A 19,117-nucleotide genomic window follows, 5' to 3' on the forward strand; every position below is an offset into this window, starting at 1 on the left:
TTCTTCTTCTTCTTCTTCTTCTTCTTCTTCTTCTTCTTCTTCTTCTTCTTCTGCCATAAGTCCAATTTGTGCTGCATATACACTCTTGGATGTGTGGCTTTCCCGTGGAGCATGGTCCACCTACCATGGAGTACACTTAAAAAAACAAACAAACAAACAAACAAAATTAAAAACCAAATCCAAACCAAAACAACAACAACAAAAAACCCTGACTTCCTTTTCCAGTAGTATTAATTGCCAATAACTCCTTAACTAGAGGGGTAGCTCCATGCCCACCCGATTTCATGCTAGGGTTTGGTTTGGTTTGAGTTTGCACAAATATTGTACCTGTGGTCACAACTATAGGGAGTTAACATGCACAGCCCCCCCTACTGCATCCAGAGAACAGTTTCCTTATAGTTGTCCCCCGCTTCTTGGTTTAGATTCTTTCCATTCCCTCTTTTGCAGTGATCCTGGGGCCTTGGAAGGAGGGAGTGTGATTTAGATGTTCCAGTTAGGGTTGAACATTCTCTGCAGCTTGACTAATTCCAAGTCTTCAGTTAATTACCATCCACTACAAATAGAAGCTTCTCTGATGAGGGCTGAAAGATGTGTTAATCCATGGGTACAGCTTCCATGACAGCCAGTTTAATACTATCCATTTAGTGGAATTAGTAGACTCTCTAGGGTCTATCACCTATCCAGACTCGGGTTCTTGGCCTGCTAATGTGGCCAGGCATGGCTTTTATCTTGTACAGCAGGACTTAAATCCAAATGGAAAGTGTTTGGTCACTTCATGCCACCATTACACCAGTGGGCATGTCTTATTATGCATTGTTATTATTAAATAACATATTATTAAATAACAGTCGTTATTGTAGTTTGCAATGTTCCTGTTTGGATAAGACTGATGAGTACTTTTCTGCTCTGGTAGGGTACATAACCCCTTTCCACCACAGAAAAGCTAGTCTTTTCTTAGTGACAAAGCTTCCAGGTAAGTACCAGTTTGAGCTTGCCATGTTCTACGTAGATTCTTCAGCACTAGATCTTGCTGTCAAGTTCTGAGAGAAAGGCAATGGCAATAGCCTATAATGTTTGCAGGTCTATGGGCCCTCACTTGCCATCAGCTCTAAAAGAGGCAACCCATTCATGAAACTGGGCTTCTAGTGGTTAGCCTAAAGTGTCTAGTGGGATATTGTTGCCCTTTTATTGGTGACTTCATTTTAATGTGGGTTCTCTCTATCTATCTCTATCTCTGTCTGTTTCTCTCTCTTTCTCTTTCTCTCTCTCTCTCTTGTGTGTGTGCATGTGTATGTGTATATGTGTGCGTGTGTGTATGTGTGTGTGTGTGTTTTCCTTTCCCTTTTTTGGCTCCGGCACTCACTCCAAGAGGACCATTTCCCCTTTGATAGCAAATATACCAACAAGAAATGCTAAAATCCTGAGGTGAGCTTTGAGCAAAACACTGGTCTCTTAACGAAGCTCTTTTCCCTTCTCAGAGCCTTCCTTTCCTCTCTGTCAATCAAGAGCTCAGCAATGTTCTTGCCCTTTGACCTGCCTCTGATACCCCCACACTGAGGGTGGCACTGTGTGGTGAGAGAAGCTGGGCCACTAACATCAGGCCTGGAGGATTGTACCACTGACTGGCTTAGTTCTCTTGTGTGTTGTTGAATCTCCATTCAGGCATTCAGTGGTGTGATACCCAGATCTTAAGTTCTGCTTGTGGGGAGCTTTCAATCTAGTGTGGAAGAAATGTGTAATTATGTTGGTCATTTAATCATAGTGTGAAAAGTAAGAAGGCAATGTGGAGGTTCATCAGAGAAGGTCATTAGATGCCCAAGGCAGCAGCATTTGTATTGGTAGAAGAGGAGAACATGGGAGTGTGTGAGGTGAAGGCATGTTTCAGGGAGGATGCTCAGCATGTGCAGAGGCCTGAGGCAGGAAGAGCAATCCAAGCTGTGCTGTACTTGTGATGGGCGTCTCATCTACCCAGTTGGCATATGGCAGGGTTGTTCACCTTCCCTTCCTCCCGGGAAGGTAAATTGGACCATTTGCAGATGCAGATAATTTATTGTTTTGACAACACAGCATCTGCGGGAAAATGCATTTAGTGCATCAAAAAGACTGACTTAAACAGGAATCTCTTTTATCATCTGGTCGTTGTTCTCAGTCAAATGCACATGTACAGCAGCTGCCAGAGAAGCCAGAGTGATGTTGGCTGTGCAGTTGTCGGCTTTCCACCTTGACATGTTCTCATCTCCGGCTCAGCAAGCAGAGGTATCTCAGGCTGCAGGCTGACTTGAGGGTGAGATGACTCATGTCTGGGATGGTGCAAAGACTTCCCTCAGGTCTATGTGAAGAGGGTGAGGCCATGCTCACAGAGCCTGACTTTCATGAACATCTAGTGACCACTGCCTTTTGTACAGGCACACTGTCTCAGCCACACTGGCACCTCTTCAGTGACTTGGGAATTTCCCCTTTCCTTAATTTTGAGGAAAACCACCATTTTGGTATGAACTTCCTTACCTAGCACATGTTCTGTAAAAGAACATGTTTGAAAGCTTTACATTTTAGGTTAGACAAGAAGCATCTCTTTTCACAGTGAATGATAGAGAGGCAGCAGTATCTGTTTCCCCCTCCTCCTCCACTTCTCCTCTTCCACCTCTCCTCCTCCACCTCTTCTCTTCTACCCTTTCTCCCTCTTCTTACTCCCCTCCTCTTCTTCTTCCACTTCTCCTTCTAGAAAGTATTTATTTGAGGCTTACAGATACAGAGGATTAGAGCCCACAACCATCATGATGGGGAACATGGCTGCAGACAGACATGGAACAGTAGCTGAGAGCTTACCATATCTGATCTATAAGCAAAATACACACACACACACACACACACACACCACACACATACAGAATACAGAGAGAGAGAGATACAGAGACAGAGACAGACGGAGACAGAGAGAGACAGAGAGACAGAGAGTGAGACAGAGATAGACAGAGACAGAGAGAGTGAGACAGAGAGAGTGAGACAGAGACACAGAGTGAGACAGAGACAGAGTGAGACAGATAGAGAGAGACAGAGACAGAGAAAGAGTGAGACAGAGAGAGGGAGAGAGAGAAAACACTTGGCATGCATGGCACACAAGTCTTTTGAAACCTCAAAGCCCCTCCCGTGACACTCTTCCAGCAAGGCCACCCATGAGAAGATGTTTTATCTGTGATGTGTTTTAGGTGAGGCTTGGTGCTTGTCTGTTTATTTTTCAGGTTTGTATTGAGCATCTGCTCTGGGTTAGACGTGTTATGCCTTACATAGGTAAGGACAAGTAGGCTACAGTCTTTTATAGATCTGATAAGTGATACTGCAATTTATTGAAGGTTTTTGATAGATGATGAATGCAGTACGGTAAAAACTCCATGGGCACTAATGTTTAAAATATGAAGGCATTTGCTATTTAAAATGTCACTTTATTTATATATATATATTTATATATGTAGGAGGGGATGTTCCTATGGAGGTCAGAGAACAGCTTGTGGAGTCTGTTCTCTCCTTCCATCATGTGGGTTCCAGAGATGGACACAGATCATCAGGCTTGGCAGCAGGCATCTGCTTAGCTATCTTCCTAGTTCTGTGTTTGCTGCTTATATGAGAACATCAGTGACAAATGGAACTCGATTGGAAGGGGACACTGCTGTCAGAGAGTCAAACATGAGGAGGCAAAGGATTAGATGAGTCTCGATGGGTAAGAGAGTCCCAGACAGTCCTCAGCTATTCCAGATAAAGTCAGTGAGTGACACCATAGTGGATGTCCCAGCATCAGCCAAGCTCCCAGTCGGACACAGTCAAATTCACTACCTTTGCAGCTACTGCATGGAGCAGAAGAACCTCTCAGCTGAGTCCTGCCGGTCTGCAGGAGCCAAAAGGCAGGGAGCAGAGTGTGCATTTCAGATGGAAGGGATTTGGTTCAGCCTTGCTGTTCATTTGCCCTCGTCCTCCGCATGGCAGAGCTAGTCCCTGGCGAGCAACTTTTCCATTAGGGAGGGTGATTTGTTTACATGTATGTCAAGTGTCTGTCCCACTTTACAAATGTGCGCACAACACAAAACGTTTGGAATTATCTGGTCCTCAGGGAGAAGGGATGAGAGAGACCATTCCAGCTGCACAATTGTCCTGGCCCCCTTTGTTTGGTTTCTATATTATGCAATCATATTTAACACCATTATTATTTTGCTTTTCTTGTCTCTTGGTTAGGAAGGAGGATTTTTGTTTGTTTGTTTGTAAAAATGTAATTTTCATTCTTAAGGGAAATGGCTAAGTGTTTGAATCATTGGAGGAGGGGGGAATAGTCGACCCTGTTGCCATCACCCAAATTTCCTGCCAATCATGATTACTTTAGTTCTTTTGAGTTTTGTTTTGTGGGCTGTAAGAACCAATCATAAACATGCTTGATTCAATGATTTCCACCTCGTACCTACTGTGACCTGCAAGATGGGAGAAAAAAAACCCTACCTTCATGACTTCATTTATACTACGACAAACTCAGGGATATTCTGGCTATTGACCCATAAGTACTGGGCTGATCTATTGTCCATTTTTAGAATGTAGACATTATTCTTGAGATCTCTGTTTGCTTTAAGAGACTCATTTAAGATTACAATGAGCCTTATCCTGGCTCTAGGAAAACCTCAGTTGAGGTTGGGTATGGCAGTGCCTGCTTAGGAGGCTAAAGCAGGAAGTATGCAGGGTCGAGGCCAGACTGAGTGACATAGTGAGACTGTCTGAGAAAAAGCAAACAAAAGCTCAGTTAAGGAGCATCCTCCTTCTCCAGGCTGGTATACTTCATGGCTGGGCTATCACATAAGGCAGCCACCATCCAGACATTGTCATCTGAAATTAAACACTACTCAATATTTGGCCTCTTAGTTGCATTTGCTATAGATCCCGTGGATAGCATGGACACAGAACATTCCATTGCCAGGGAAAGGTATTTGGAACAGTGTGGTTCTGTAGTATTGCAAGCTTCCAGGATCACACCCTCTCTTAGTTTCTCTGCTAACATGTGTGGTAACTGCTTTCCTGGCGTCTTATTCTAGAGTGGAAACCCATCATGGACAGGGTCTGTGTTGAGTGTCCCCCACTGGCTTCCTGGCTATGGAGTCGATGGGCAGATGGAGGAGAACTTCATTCTGAATGTTCATGGATGCAGGATGATCTCTCTGTGAGGGCAGAGTCACACTATTCAAGCCCCATTTAATACAGCTTAGTCTGTGTTTTGAGAGCAATGACAAATACACATAGTTCCCCAAACACACAAAAAATGAGGGCTATAGTTGATTGAAGATGGCCTTTAGCAACTGCCCTGTGTTGTCTCTAAAGTTTTTATAGCACCTTAGGGGCGAATAAATTTGAGACAGGCATCTTGCGGCAACCCTACTGACACCGAGATCACTTCGTGGTCTGGAGAAGGTAGGGCTCTGAGACTCTGTAACCTGTCTGTCTGCAGACAGAGTGCTCCCCTTGTCAGACTGGTCTCTGGCACAGTCACACTGAGTCTCTCTTGGCTCAGAACAAGCCATTTCCAAACTGAATTTATGGCCTGTAGTTCAATGCCATGGTGACGTCTGTGGCTGTCCTCCTCTGAGCAGCAGAGCAGACAAGGCAACCTCTGCTGTTTTAAAAAGAAACCTTGTCTCTCCTCTGGTGAGTTCTCTTAAAAAGAAAACCACACTGTTTAAATTTCAAAGATGAGCAAAAACGTATATGTGACTGAGGCGGTGTTGGCAAATGTGATCTTCACAATAATACAAGGGAGGATGTGCCAGTATCCTCAACTATTGAGGATGGGAAATACTTAGAGCCCAAAAACATAGGCAACTTCCTTAGACCCCACAGTGTCTGTGTGGGTGCTGAGATCCATGACTTAAACAAACAAACAACAAAACTCAGCCCCCCACCCCCAACACATACACACACACACACACACACACACACACACACACACACACACTCCTCAGCTCAAAGTCAGAAGCTAAGAGCCCTACTCCTAAGAACCTTCTGTTCTGAGGACAGAGAGCGAGCTCTGGGCCACCTCTGTGCACTGTGCCATGGGAAGGGTGGAGGAAATGACATGTCTAGAGGAAGTCAGGACTCAGCGCATCGAAGAGAGAACATCCCAGGAACTTCCTAGGGTGATGCAAATCTGGCAAGGGAGGTTAGGCCTTTTGCTAGACATCTTGGTTCTGAGTTAATCTCATGTGAAAAGCACCACTCTGGGCTACACTGGTTCCACAAGCAGTCAAAGAGTCCAGCACTGTGCTAGATGCTCAGATGTGTTTACATGCAGAGCAGTTTAAACCCTTCTTGTCTTGATGCTCCAAGTTGGGGACCCTATTGCCAACCAAGTAACACATATAAATTCATCATCTTAGACTGTTAAGAGCTGGAGAGGGGCTTCCTCTTTGCAGCCAGCGCCGAGCGATGGGCATCTCTTGGAACAACTGGCATAAGCGCTGCAAGACTGGGGGGTAAGAGAAAACCCTACACCAAGAAGCAGAAGTATGAGCTGGGATGGCCTGCTGCTAACACTAAGATTGGCCCTGGCCATATACACACAGTCCGAATTTGAGGAGGCAATAAGAAGTACTGTACCCGGAAATTGGATGTGGGGAACTTTTCCTGGGACTCTGAGTATTGTACTCGCAAAACAAGGATTATTGATATTGTCTTCAATATACCCAGTAATGAGTTTGTCTGCACCAAGACCCTGGTGAAGAACTGCATTGTGCTGATTGATAGCACACCATACTGGCAGTGGTACAGAGTCCCACTGTGCGCTGCCCCTGGGCTGCAAGAAGGCGGCTAAGCTGACTCCTGAGAAGGAAGAGATTTTAAACAGAAAATGATCAAAGAAAATTCAAAAGAAATACGACGATGAAAGGAAAAAGAATGCTCTTCTGGAGGAGCAGATCCAGCAGGGCAAGCTTCTCACTTGGATTGCTTGAAGACCAGGCCAGTGCGGCAGAGCAGACGGCTGTGTGCTTGAAGGCAAGGAGCTGGAGTTCTATCTGCAGAAGAACAAAGCCTGGAAAGACAAACAGACCATCATTCACAGCTGTGTGATAAAGGCATTTGCTGTTCTGTTAAATAAAAAAAAAAAAGAGCTGGAGGGGAAGCCCGAGTTGTGAGAGATTGTGGTGGACACTGTCCTTACCTGTGAGAGCTGGGGAAGTCTCCTGAAAAAAGATGGTGGGAGCACCTCAAATGGCTGGATGGGCAGGGAGGCCTTGCAGCCAATGGTAAGCAAGCAGCACAGAAATGTCATCATTGAGGCCAGGGAAGGGCCCAGGGTCACATACGGCCTGTTTGGAACACCCTCGATCTGTCCTAATGGCAGCTGGACACCTTTCAAGGGTTTTAATCAGGGATCCAGGACTGATGCTGGTATGCTGAGGTCGACTTGTAAGGTCGAAGTGCATGAGGGTTTATGGAAGGTGTCTGAGAATTCCGGTCCTAAAGAATTCCTTTTGACTCAGTGTTTCCCAAGCTGATTACCACAAGTTTTGAAAGCAGGAAATAATTTTCTTACAGAAATTCACTCAGCTGGTATTCCGCTAGAGAGCAATGGGCAGAACAGATAGGTTTGGGGTTCAATGCTATTATCTAGTACATAAAACTTCCCCCACAGAACTTAGAGAATGTGTTCTGGAGTTGAGCATTTGTAAATAGCAGTTGCGGTAGCCATCCATGTGTGTGGAGAGGATGCATGGTTTGCAGGTTAAAGCTTTAATTTTCTTTCCCACAGTTTTAGGCTGTGAGAAGAATCCCGCTTCACATGGCTCTGTGACACTGGTTCAGTCAGGGTTTTTGTTTCACAGGGTAGTTGTGGAGATCGACAAGATCCTACATTTGGACCATTGGGTGCATCTTGCCATCAGTAAATAGGACCTTGCTATCCTTAGGATGTATATGGGAGACCTTCCTAACCAGACATGCTATCAGGCTCCTTCATCTCTAGAGTTTTATAACTTAAGATCTATTTGAGATTTACTTACTAAGGGCAAGCCAAGACTGTAAGTCATGGGTCTCTCCCTTATTTTTCTTTCAAAAATAACCTCTGTGCTATTTCACTTTTTTTTTCCCTTCCCGACGTAGTTTCTAATAAGTGACCGTGACCCTCCGTGCAACCCACACTGTCCCAGGACTCAACCCAAGCCCATCTGTGCCTCTGACGGCAGGTCCTATGAATCCATGTGTGAGTACCAGAGAGCCAAGTGCCGAGACCCAGCCCTGGCGGTGGTCCATCGAGGTAGATGCAAAGGTGAGTGTCTGCGCTCAGGCTGGCAGAGGCTGCTGGGACTACAGCGCCCACACTGTGAAATCATCACTGGAGCTTGAATGCTTTTGCTCTGCTCTTCTGTCTCTCTCCGCCTCCCATCAGGGTGTAAGGAAAGGAAGGCTGGCAAGGAGCACTTCCCTGATCTTTAGACACTGCCACCAGTGAGAAGCAAGGAGCCAAGGGCCAGTGCCTTGTTTGTTTGTGGTTTTGTTTCGAAGTAGAGACACAGTACTTTACTGCTGGCCCTGGAATAGGCATTCCAAATTGTTGGTTCACAAACGTGTTTTGTTTGATCTGCTTTAAAGCACGAAAAGTATTTGAGATAACATTTATAAACTGGGAGATTCAACAACAATAACAAATCTGCTCTTTTGTTTTTCTCTTCCAAAATTGGCAGGTCTGGAACTATCAGGTTTGTCAGCGCAAAACAGCACATAGTCAGAGCTGAGGAGCTCCAGCCCCAAGCGAAGCTTGCTTTCCGCTTTGCTCCGATCCTCCTGGCTTCGGAGCAGTGTGTGTGTCTCCTTGGTGCTGTTTTCCCCGAGTGCTGTAGAGTTCTGACCTGGTGGCCTGGACTGTTCATAGGAAGGGCAGGAAGCCAGCAAGCTGCCCCAGACATTTGATTTTCTCAAGAAAACGCTAGCGTTGCTATGTAGCCCTGACTGGCCCAGCACTCACTATATAGCCCAGGCTGATCACAGGCTTTCCGTCAGAGCTTTCCTTAGTATTGACATTAAAGACATGCACCATCACGCTCCCTTTGCTGTTCCTGGATTTATTAGTTTTAATAAAGCTTGGGGAAATTAATGGGAATCGAACCCCCATCCCCCATCCCAGGACATTCAGGAGAAAAAAAAAAGCAGAGCCCGGGCTAATATGCTTCTCTACTTTCCTAAGCATAGCATTAAGAGGAAGGTAGCTCTTAGCAGGTGTCCATGGCCACACACGCCACGGTCTTCCTACTGGACATGTGGTGGCATGCTGCCTTTCCCCAGGTACAGGACTTTTCTCAGTGTTCCTGCCATGGGGCAGCCATTTTGGTCCCTGGCTTCTGTGTGGAATCCAAGGGAAACATACAATGTACTCCTCTCCCCGTTTAGATGCTGGCCAGAGCAAGTGTCGCCTGGAGAGGGCTCAGGCCTTGGAACAGGCCAAGAAGCCTCAGGAGGCTGTGTTTGTCCCAGAGTGTGATGAGGATGGTTCCTTCACACAGGTGAGGCTTCACACGGGCTTCTCAGGGCACTTGCTGGGCTGAGGCAGAAGGGAGGTGTCCAGAGAGCACCAGGGTCATTTGGCACCTTCACTTTCTGGGAAATGGCTGGGTGAGTGGCTCTTTATCCCCTCCGCACTGCCTTTCCCCTTCTGGGCCCTCTATGCCACTTCCTGCCAACTGGCAGTAGGCCCTGACAAGATGCATGGGAGTCTGAGCCAGGAAACTGGCATGGCTGGGTCCTGGTCCTCCCTGCTGGCTGTCTCTTCTGTCAAATGTGGGCTGATTATTTTTTCTCATCCCTGCCAGTTTCCACAGGCAACCTCAGTATTCCCTTCTCTGTTTATTGCTATCCCTCCGCAATCCCTTGCCATGTACCTCCTTGAATGAAGAGGCACCCTCTTTGAGCACAAAGCACACACCATGGTTTCCGGACTGTGTGTGTACACGTGCGCATGCACATGAGCATGGACGAAGATTTTAAATCTCTGTCAGCAGTCTCACTTCTTCTTCCCAGTGTTCCAGCTATTGCTTTGTGTAAAAGCAGGGCAGGATACACTGGCACTGGCAGCCTTCCTGAAGTGTAGCAGCAGTGGGGCAATACGGTGCCTCTTCAGGAAACTTCTAGACGGCTCCCTAAGGTCCCAGATGAGAGGTTTCTGTGAGTCAGGACATGTGATAGATGCATGAAGATGTGTGAGGAGAGTAGGGACAGTCATAGGACATAGTAAGCTTAGCTTGGCAGGGGATTGTCCCTGTGCCTGGCCACTTCCTCTGGGACCCTTCTGTCAAGTACATATAGCACTCAGGGGGAATCTATACTTTCAGAGACAGAGACGACAGCTTCAGGGTTTTAAAAGCTCCTGTAATTCTGTATCAGGGGATGTAGGGCAGCTGTCAGTCAGTCAGAGGGTTTTCAGATTTCACTTCTGGCTGAGGGGTTGCTGATCTCAGACCAATGCTATCTTAGGCAGAAACACAGAGGGGTGGTCGGGCATAGGTTTGACTTCAATATTTTAAGTGTTTCTCTGTTGACTCAAAAACGTAACCAGGCTGGGGAGTACAGGGATAGAGTGACCTTGGCCATCAGCCCTGAGTACTTGTTTTGACTTCCCATTTAAAACTTTGCACAGCCAAATAGCCCTATTTTTAGAGAATGCATGCACCATCATGACTTGGGGTGAAGAGCTGGCTCAAGGCCAGGGTACTCGGAAGATCCCTGTATTTTGCTGCTCTCTGAACTGGCAGACTCGAAGGGAGGGAGCTCTGAGCTGTGCACTAGGAAGACACAGTCTAGAGCTGTGCTTGGTGCACTGTGCCTGACTGGGGCCAACCTGCACAGGCAAGTCACCTAGCTTCTCAGCATGCTTATCTGAAAAAAAAAATAGAGACGATTATCCTCATGCTTGTTATGTTGTACACATGTGATAAATTACTATGATGTCATTAGCATTATATATGGCTGTTATGTTATGCATGACATATTACTATTATTAGTGGTTATTATTTCACTTTCCTTGTAAGGCTGTGGTGAAGATTAAATGGGCTAACACATGTGAAACACTTGGGACATAGGCACGTCATGTAAGCGTTTATCAGCATCATTATTGTGCTTCCCATCTCCACTGTGGGTCTCCATCTTAGATCTTCCCAAGCCCTTATAGGTGGTCCTACTTAGGAGTTGGGGGAGCCGGGCAGTGTTGGCGCACACCTTTAATCTCAGCACTTGGGAGGCAGAGGCAGGCGAATTACTGAGTTCGAGGCCAGCCTGGTCTTCAGTGTGAGTTCCAGGACAGCCAGGGCTACACAGAGAAACCCTGTCTCGAAAATTGGGGGAGAGCACACAAAGCCTTTGGTTGAAACTTCCCAAGCATGGAGATTCATCAGTCAATCCTATCAATTTTTAGGTTATTTATTCTATTAATAAATTCTAGTAAAAAGAATGTGGTGACCTTCGTCTGTGTGCTTGAGCATCCACATCCTCGGAGGGGAAATCAGGCCATTGTGAGTTTTGTTTTGGGCTGAGACCTATGGGAGAAAGGTGATAGGGAGGAGGGCAGAGCTGAAGGCAGCTGTTCTCTCTCTTCTGCAGGCTCCTGTAGTCTTGAGTGTGTTGCTTATGAGAGTGGCTGACCTCTGCCCTCCTGACTCTGAAGTGTTTGCTGTCTCATGACAGACAGCCTCTGGCCAGCTTTTGTTCTGGCAAGGCCAGGCCGGACCAGGTGGTGTTTGCTAAAGGAAAGGAACTTCCAGATTAGTACAGGCTGACTTGCTAAATGAGAGTGCCCTGGAGTGCGGGCTGTCAGGTATCCCTGGCTTGTGTGACAGGCTAAGCACTGCCATGTGTCCACAGGGCAGGCTGGCTCAGCCCAGTGGGCAGCCAGGGCCAGTCAGTAGATCATCCCAGCTCAAATGATTTCACGGAGCCCCCCGCCCCCCAACAAAGACGCTGCAATAACTTCCCAAAATGAGACCTTTGCTCTGAGTGTGATTCAGTCACTCCGAGGAGTGGCGGCAGCGCTGGGAGACAGAGTGCTGTCCCCTTCCCCATGGCCCATTGTCACTCAGCCAGCTCTTTTTCTCCCCTAAGACCAAAGCCCAGAGACAAGCTGTATTGCTCTAATAGTCTTTAGAGACTGGCCTGGGCGCATCCTGGAGTTAGTAGCATGCCTTACTCCGGGAATTACTACAGATGCCATTCTCCTGAAGAACAAGGAGAGAATGATGGGACTCTATTGGGCTTTATCTGGTGTGAGGCACAGCTGGAGGCCACATGACGGAATTAGCTTTAAGGAGGCTCATATGAAGGCTTGTAGCTTTCTTTGTTTCCCCTGGCCTCCTTCCTCACTGTACCCAACCTCAACTTACACAGGGGTGGACTGGCAGGCAGGCGGGCGGGCGGGAGGGCGGGTCATCTTCCCTTACAGCAGGGATGCTGCACATATGTCTCTGTTTGAACTGTCAGTACCCAGGATGGTTCCAGACTATGAAATCCAATTATGAGGCTCAGATCCAGACACAGGTATTTTTGTGCATATGTGTTTGTGTGTGCAGGTACAAACGTGTGTGTGGTTGTACATTTGTTTGTGGGCATCTGTGTGTGCAGGCTAGAGGAAACCTTGGGTGTTGTCCTTTTGGAAACATCCACTTTCTTTTTTGAGGCAGTCTATCACTGGCTTAGAACTCGCCAGTTAGGTTAGGTTGGCTGGTCAGGGAACCCTGGGGTCTGCTTGTCTCTCTGTCCCTCCAGCACTGGGATCACAAGAGTATGTCACTGTGTCTAGCCTTTTTGGCTGGGTTCTGGGGTTAAACGTAGGCCCTTGGTTGAAGCTCTTTATTGAGCCATCTTAGACACAGGGATTTTTAACTCTTCTCATCCCCCAGTGGTAATGTCAGTATTTGTTAAAAAAACCTCAAACCTATTTTCTAAGGGCTTTGTCTTACTGGTTTCTTGAATACATCATTGAGAAGTGAGGCTCAGCTCTTTGGGGAGCTGGAGTGAAGTCAGCTGCTCCAGACTTTGTCCTTTGCTATGGTGTGGTTGATTTCTTCTCTGGATACCAGAGACACAATTCTCAATAGCTGTTCTGCCAAGGTCTCTGCCAAGGGTTTGTCAACTTCCCAAGCTGTTTAGCTGAGATCTTAGCTGTGTTGACCAGAAGTTGAATTTCTGTGTTTGTGTATGTGCAGCTACATGTGTGTATGAGCTGAATCATAAAGTACTGGCAGGAGCTTGTCAAATGTGGGTATCACTGGATGACATTGATGGTCACTGTTAAGCATGCTGGAGCCAGCCAGAGCCTTATTCTCACCGGCTCCCACTCTCACCTGCTTGTAGGTAGTTTTTAATGCCTTTATATAAAGAAAAGTGGAGTTCCAGAGCAGTTTGAGGTCACTGAGCTAGAAGGGGGTTTGACTCAAGCTGATTAACTTTGGGGCTCGTGATGTTTTTGTACAGAAGTGGCCTTGGTGCATATGTATTTCATTTTCACCCCTATTGTTATACCAGAATTCCTTCTCTTGTTGCCCAATCAATCAAACGCACACATGAAAAAAAAACCCTTTGATTATGGAAATTTTTAAAAAAGTACAAAAGAGTAGGCATAATAGTATAATGAACTCCATGTACCCATCACCACTTTCAACAATGATTGACACGTGGCCAATTCTGTTTCATCTTTGCCCCATTTTCATTTCCCATCCCAAACTAAGTTTCTTCAAAGCAAATGCCCAGACACAACATCTTTTTATCCCAGGCAGGCAGGCATTTTGAACTCCACTGTGTTCTGGGCTATGTACTGGTGGTTGCTATGAGGGATTTAAAAATGTGAACCCTGCCTTATGCAGAAAAGATAGCAAGACACACAACAAAGCAATGGTGTAGAGATTGCATATGTGTAGCTGGAAATTCATATTTCAAAAGGCCACTTACCTTTGTCAATTGACTAGAGCTCAGGATGCATTTGTTTTTTAGCAAGAAAACAAACACAAATTCAAAAATTTTTATCATCAATACCTTAAGTGGAAAGCAAATGATATACATTAGCTTTAATGAAAAAGTACTGACCTTATATATAGGTATCTCTTTCAATTTGGAAGGGGGAAAACCCAGTAAAAAGTTGTTAAGAGATACCAACAAAGAGGGCATAGGTAATAAGACATTAGCCTGTGAGCAAGTCTGGGGAATGCTGCAAAGTGACAGCTCACCTGGATCATGCGCCAGGCCCTGCATTCAGTCCCTGCTACCATTAAAGGAAAAAGAATGACAATAGCCAATAAATGAATATGAATGATGTAATCTTCTCTACTCATTAAATTGTATAAATAAAAATGACGATGGAGAGGTTGAGGAGATGGCTCAGTGAGTGAAGCTTGCCTTGCAAGCATGAGAAGCTGAGTTTGTTCCCAAGAACCCACTTAAAAAGCTGGGTGTGGTGGTACGCTTTGAATCCCATCCCTGAGAAGGGGGAGCTAGAGAGATCCTTATGACTCCCTGGCTGGCCACCCTAACCTACTCAGCAAGATTCTGGCCAATGAAGGACCCTGTCTCATAAAACAAGGTGGGAAGCGTGTGTCTTGGGGTTTCTATTGCTGTGATGAAACACCATGACCAAAGCAACGTCCGGAGAGAAAAGGGTTTATTTGGCTTACATTCCATATCACTGCTCATCATTGAAGGAAGTCAGGGAACTCAAACAGGGCAGGAACCTGGAGGAAGTAGTTGGTGCAGAAGCCTTGGAAGGGCGCTGGCTTGCTCAGCCTACTTTCTTACAGAACCAAGGACCACCAGCCCAGGGAGGCACCACCCACAATATGCTGGGTCATCTACCATCAGTGACTAAGAAAATGCCCTACAAGCTTGCCTATGGCCCAGTCTTCCAGAGGTATTTTTTCTGTTGGGGCTTGTGTCAAGTTTAGCTTGTGTCAAGTTGATAGAAAACTATTCTGTACATCATCTGAGGAAAAACACTGGCCTGACGCATGCATCTACACCCAACAGGAACATAAGCATGCATGCACGCGCGCGCGTGCGCGCACACATACACACACACACACACACACACACACACACCAATACACAAATGATGATGTATCATTTTGCTTGTCAAATTTGTAACAATAGTAGAAGATGTTCAGGGTTGAATGGAGGGAAATGGTTTACCCTTATGCTGCTATTGGGAAAGTCAAATGGCACCTGTTTTGTAATAGGAGACTTTTGCAATAGGGGTCAAAAGTCTTAAGAGGACTCATATTTGGTGCTTGCAATTTCACTTCTAGGAATATATTCCAAGGAAACAATTTTATTTCTTAATAAAAATTCCCCAAGGAAATAATTTTAAATGTGTGAAAATGTTTAGTGACAAAGGATTTCCAATTTCGTTACAGCAAAAAGAGACTGGACCTGGCCTGAGTATTTAATAATAGAGAATTGTCTAAACAGATTATGGCAGAGCACGTTGTGTGTTAAAGAAGGTTACTCTACACATGTGTATGTGCATGAATGTTAGTGTTTAACAAGTGATCATACAGAAACATTTTAATTCTTTCCTAGAGAAATAGATTTTTAAGAAAACTTAACACTGTAAAATGAGGAGGGAAATATACAGGGCAGGGGGATAGAATGGAGGATCTCATTGTCCCAAAACAGGAACTATTGCGTCTATGATCCATCTGGGTCTTTTGTGTATGTAGTTATTAATCATTAATTAAAGCAAAGTCGTACAATGACACATGCTATTTTATAACATTTCTTTAGTTATATTGTGGGCTTACTTTTAGTTAAGTTGCATATGGCTCGCCTCTCTTAAAAAAAAAAAAAAAAAAAAAAACCTGCTACTTATTATTTCTTTGTCCAAAGGAATGAATTCTGGATAATTGGGAATAAGCTTTTTAGGAGGCATGTACTGGACCAAAAGAAGGTGTAGTCTGTTTTTGTTTTTAAACATTTTTTATTTGTTCTCTGACAATTTCCACACACAACATATGTTGACTGTATTGGCCTCAGCTCCCTCATCATACTCCCATTAGATCCTTCAACGTGTGTCAGTCTTATCTCCTCATCCTGTCCTGTCTCCCTCCCTCCTTCCCTCCCTCCCTCCCTTCTTCCTTCCTCCTTCTTCTTTTCAATAAACAACTGAGTCCAATTAGTGTTATCTGGGGTTTATGTTCCCACATCATGAGAGTTGACCTTTTTTTCCATATTAGTCATGAACTCCCTTCTGTGAAGTAGGCCTCAAATACAATCAGGAGGCAGTTGGTGGCCCCTGAGCCACCTTGCTACTACTGCACCAGCACACATCTGCTGGCATGCTGCTACTGAAGCATCCAGGGTCCACTACTGGGTGAGTCTGCTGACGACTTTTCTCCCTAAGGACTACACATCAGATTTCAGCACTAGGAAAGCTATCCCACAGGGAGGAAGTTTCTAGGTCAGTTCCAGCTTGATTTCTCTGTGTTCTGCAATCAAAAATTTCAGCAGCACAGTAGTTCTTTATTATTTTTCTTTTAGAAAAAAGTATAGTAATACATGCTATTCTATAACCTTTTTTTATATTGCTGGCTTAGTTGTAGCTAAGTTACATATGGACTTACCTATTTCAAAACCTTGCTCCATTTTATCCCATTATATAAAGAAATGTATCACAAGTCCTGGAAAATTGAGAACCCAATTTTTAAAAGCAAAAGGAGGTCTATCCATCTAGCTTTGATGAGTAACCAAGAGCAATGGCCATAGCCTGGGTTGTTCTGAGGGACTCTGAGGTCTCCATGACCAGTAACGGGGAATATCCCATGAATGGCACTGAGGTTGTCCTTAAAAATCTAGGTTTTCAGAGACAAAGTATTGCCTGTCTGCCTGTGCAGGGTATCTTAGTTCAAACTCCTAATAGATTTGAAATTGGTTTACAAAGAAGTGGGTTTCCAGGAGGCTCTTTTCTACATCTTAGTTTTGGTCAACCTACCATAATACTTCCCCCTCCCCGCCGCCTTTTACCACCACCCCTATCCCCGCCTAAGCCCTTAATTCCCAGTGTTTGTCTTCCAACTGCTTTAAAAATATTTTATTTTCTGTGTGTCAATGTTTTGCCTGCATGTAAGTGTTCTGTGTATATGCCTGTTGCCTTCAGAAGCTAAAGGAGGGCGCGGATCCCTTGAACTGGATTTATGGACCATTGCTGATCCTCAAGTGGTGCTGGGATCCGAACCATGTCCTCTACAAGAGCAGCCAGTGCTCTTTAGTGCTGAGCAGTCCTCCAGCCCCAATTATTTTCATCACACAAAATTTCTATGATCTCTTCCTTGTCTTAAGGCTAATTCCCTTGTCCCCTTCTCAGGGCCCTTTCTAGTTTTCTACAGACCCTCTAGGTTAAACACATGAATCTAAGTATTCAAAGTTAGCATCGATATATGATTGAAAACATGTAGCATTTGGTATTCTTGGCCTAGATTATCACACTTAGTAAGATACCTTCCATTCCACCCACTTTCTTGTAGATCCAACTCTTCTTAATGGCAAGATGAAATTCCATTTTGTGTATGCCATTGTGTATATGTACTACCTGTGTATTGTCTATCCATTAGCTGATGAACATCTAGGCTGGTTCTGTTTCCTCTGATGACAATGGTCAACAGAGAAGGAATAGACATGGTTGTACAAGCATCTCTGTAGTGGGGCTTAAAGTTCTTTGGGTGTATGCAGGAGTGGTGTCACTGAGTCATGTGGTAGTTGAGTTTTTATCTTTAAAGAAACTTCTACACTAGCTTATACTGTGGCTGTACCATTGTACACTCCTACCTTCAGTGGATAATGGTTCTCTTCTCCCCACATCTTCGTCAGCAGGATTCTTTTTTGTTTTGTTTTGTTTTGTTTTTTTCAAGACAGGGTTTCTCTGTGTGGCCCTGGCTGTCCTGGAACTCACTCTGTAGACCAGGCTGTCCTGGAACTCAGAAATCTGCCTGCCTTTGCCTCCCAAGTGCTGGGATTAAAGGCGTGCACCACACTGCCTGGCAGTCAGCAGCATTGTTAATGATAGCCATTCTGACTGGACAAGATGGAATCTTAATGTAGTTTTAATGTGCATTTTCCTGATGTCTAATGTTATCAAATACTTTCTGAAGTGTTGGTTATTGATTGCATTCCTTCTTTTGGGACACTCTGTTCAGTCCAACAGACCACTTTCTGACTGAGTTGTTTGTTTTATTGATGCTTAATTTTGTAAATTCTTTGTATAGGGTAGTTACTAAGCCTCTGTATGAAAGGCTTAGTAACTAACTTTTCTTGGATGAAAAGCTGAAGAAATATTCCCCCATTCTGTAGGCAGTCTCTTCATACAATTGATTATTTCCTTTGTTATACAGAAATGTTTTATTTTCATGGGATCCCATTTGCTGATTATGAATATTTTTCTGGGCTATTGGAGTCCTATTTGAAAAGTCCCCACCTAGGCCTATATCTTGAAATGTATTCCCTACTTCTAGAAGTTTTTGTGCAAAGTAAGAGGTAAGAATCTAGTTTAATTCTTTTACAAGTCTATATCCAGTTTTCTTAGAACCATTTGTTAGAAGGCACTGTCTTTTCTCTTATGTATGTTTTTGAAATCTATGCTGAAAGTTAAATGGCTAGAGTTGCATGGCCCTGTACTTGGCTCCTCTTTCTATTTTATTTATTTATCTATGTGGGTTTTGTACCATGCTGTTTTTATAACTGTAGTATAACTTGAAACCAGGTATGGTAAGTCCTCTTGCAGTATTATTTTTGAACAGCATTGCATTGACTGTCTGGGGTCTTTAATTTGTTCAGGGTTAGGGTTAGGGTTAGGGTTAGGGATAAGGTTAGGGTTAGGGTTAGAGATAGGGTTATGGTTAGGTTAAGAACTTTCTGAGAGTGAAGAAGTGCACTTGAATTTTGATTGGATTGCATTGGATATATAGTTTGCTTTTGATAGAATGGTCATTTCTACAATATTTATGGTTCTGGTACATGAACATGAGAGATCTTCTTACCTTCTAGTGTCCCCCTCAAGTTCTTCAGTGTTTTAAAGGTTTCATTGTAGAGATCTTTTCCATCTTTGTTTAGGGTTTATTCATAGTTTTTTTTTTTT

General features: G+C 44.6%; 1 protein-coding gene and 1 pseudogene across 2 annotated transcripts in view; both read left to right on the forward strand.

Moving 5' to 3' along the window:
* Positions 1-19,117, forward strand: part of Smoc1 (SPARC related modular calcium binding 1) — a 166,700-nt gene that overhangs the window by 78,229 nt on the left and 69,354 nt on the right. For both annotated transcript variants that reach the window (XM_031356190.1, XM_031356191.1), the window contains exons 2-3: positions 8,125-8,290; positions 9,409-9,521. In XM_031356190.1, the coding sequence (XP_031212050.1) occupies positions 8,125-8,290; positions 9,409-9,521 (279 nt within the window). The remainder of the gene's footprint in view (positions 1-8,124; positions 8,291-9,408; positions 9,522-19,117) is intronic.
* On the forward strand, positions 6,451-7,914 carry LOC116080394 (annotated as a pseudogene).

This window comes from Mastomys coucha, unplaced genomic scaffold (assembly GCF_008632895.1).
Source record: "Mastomys coucha isolate ucsf_1 unplaced genomic scaffold, UCSF_Mcou_1 pScaffold6, whole genome shotgun sequence".
Taxonomy (NCBI): domain Eukaryota; kingdom Metazoa; phylum Chordata; class Mammalia; order Rodentia; family Muridae; genus Mastomys; species Mastomys coucha.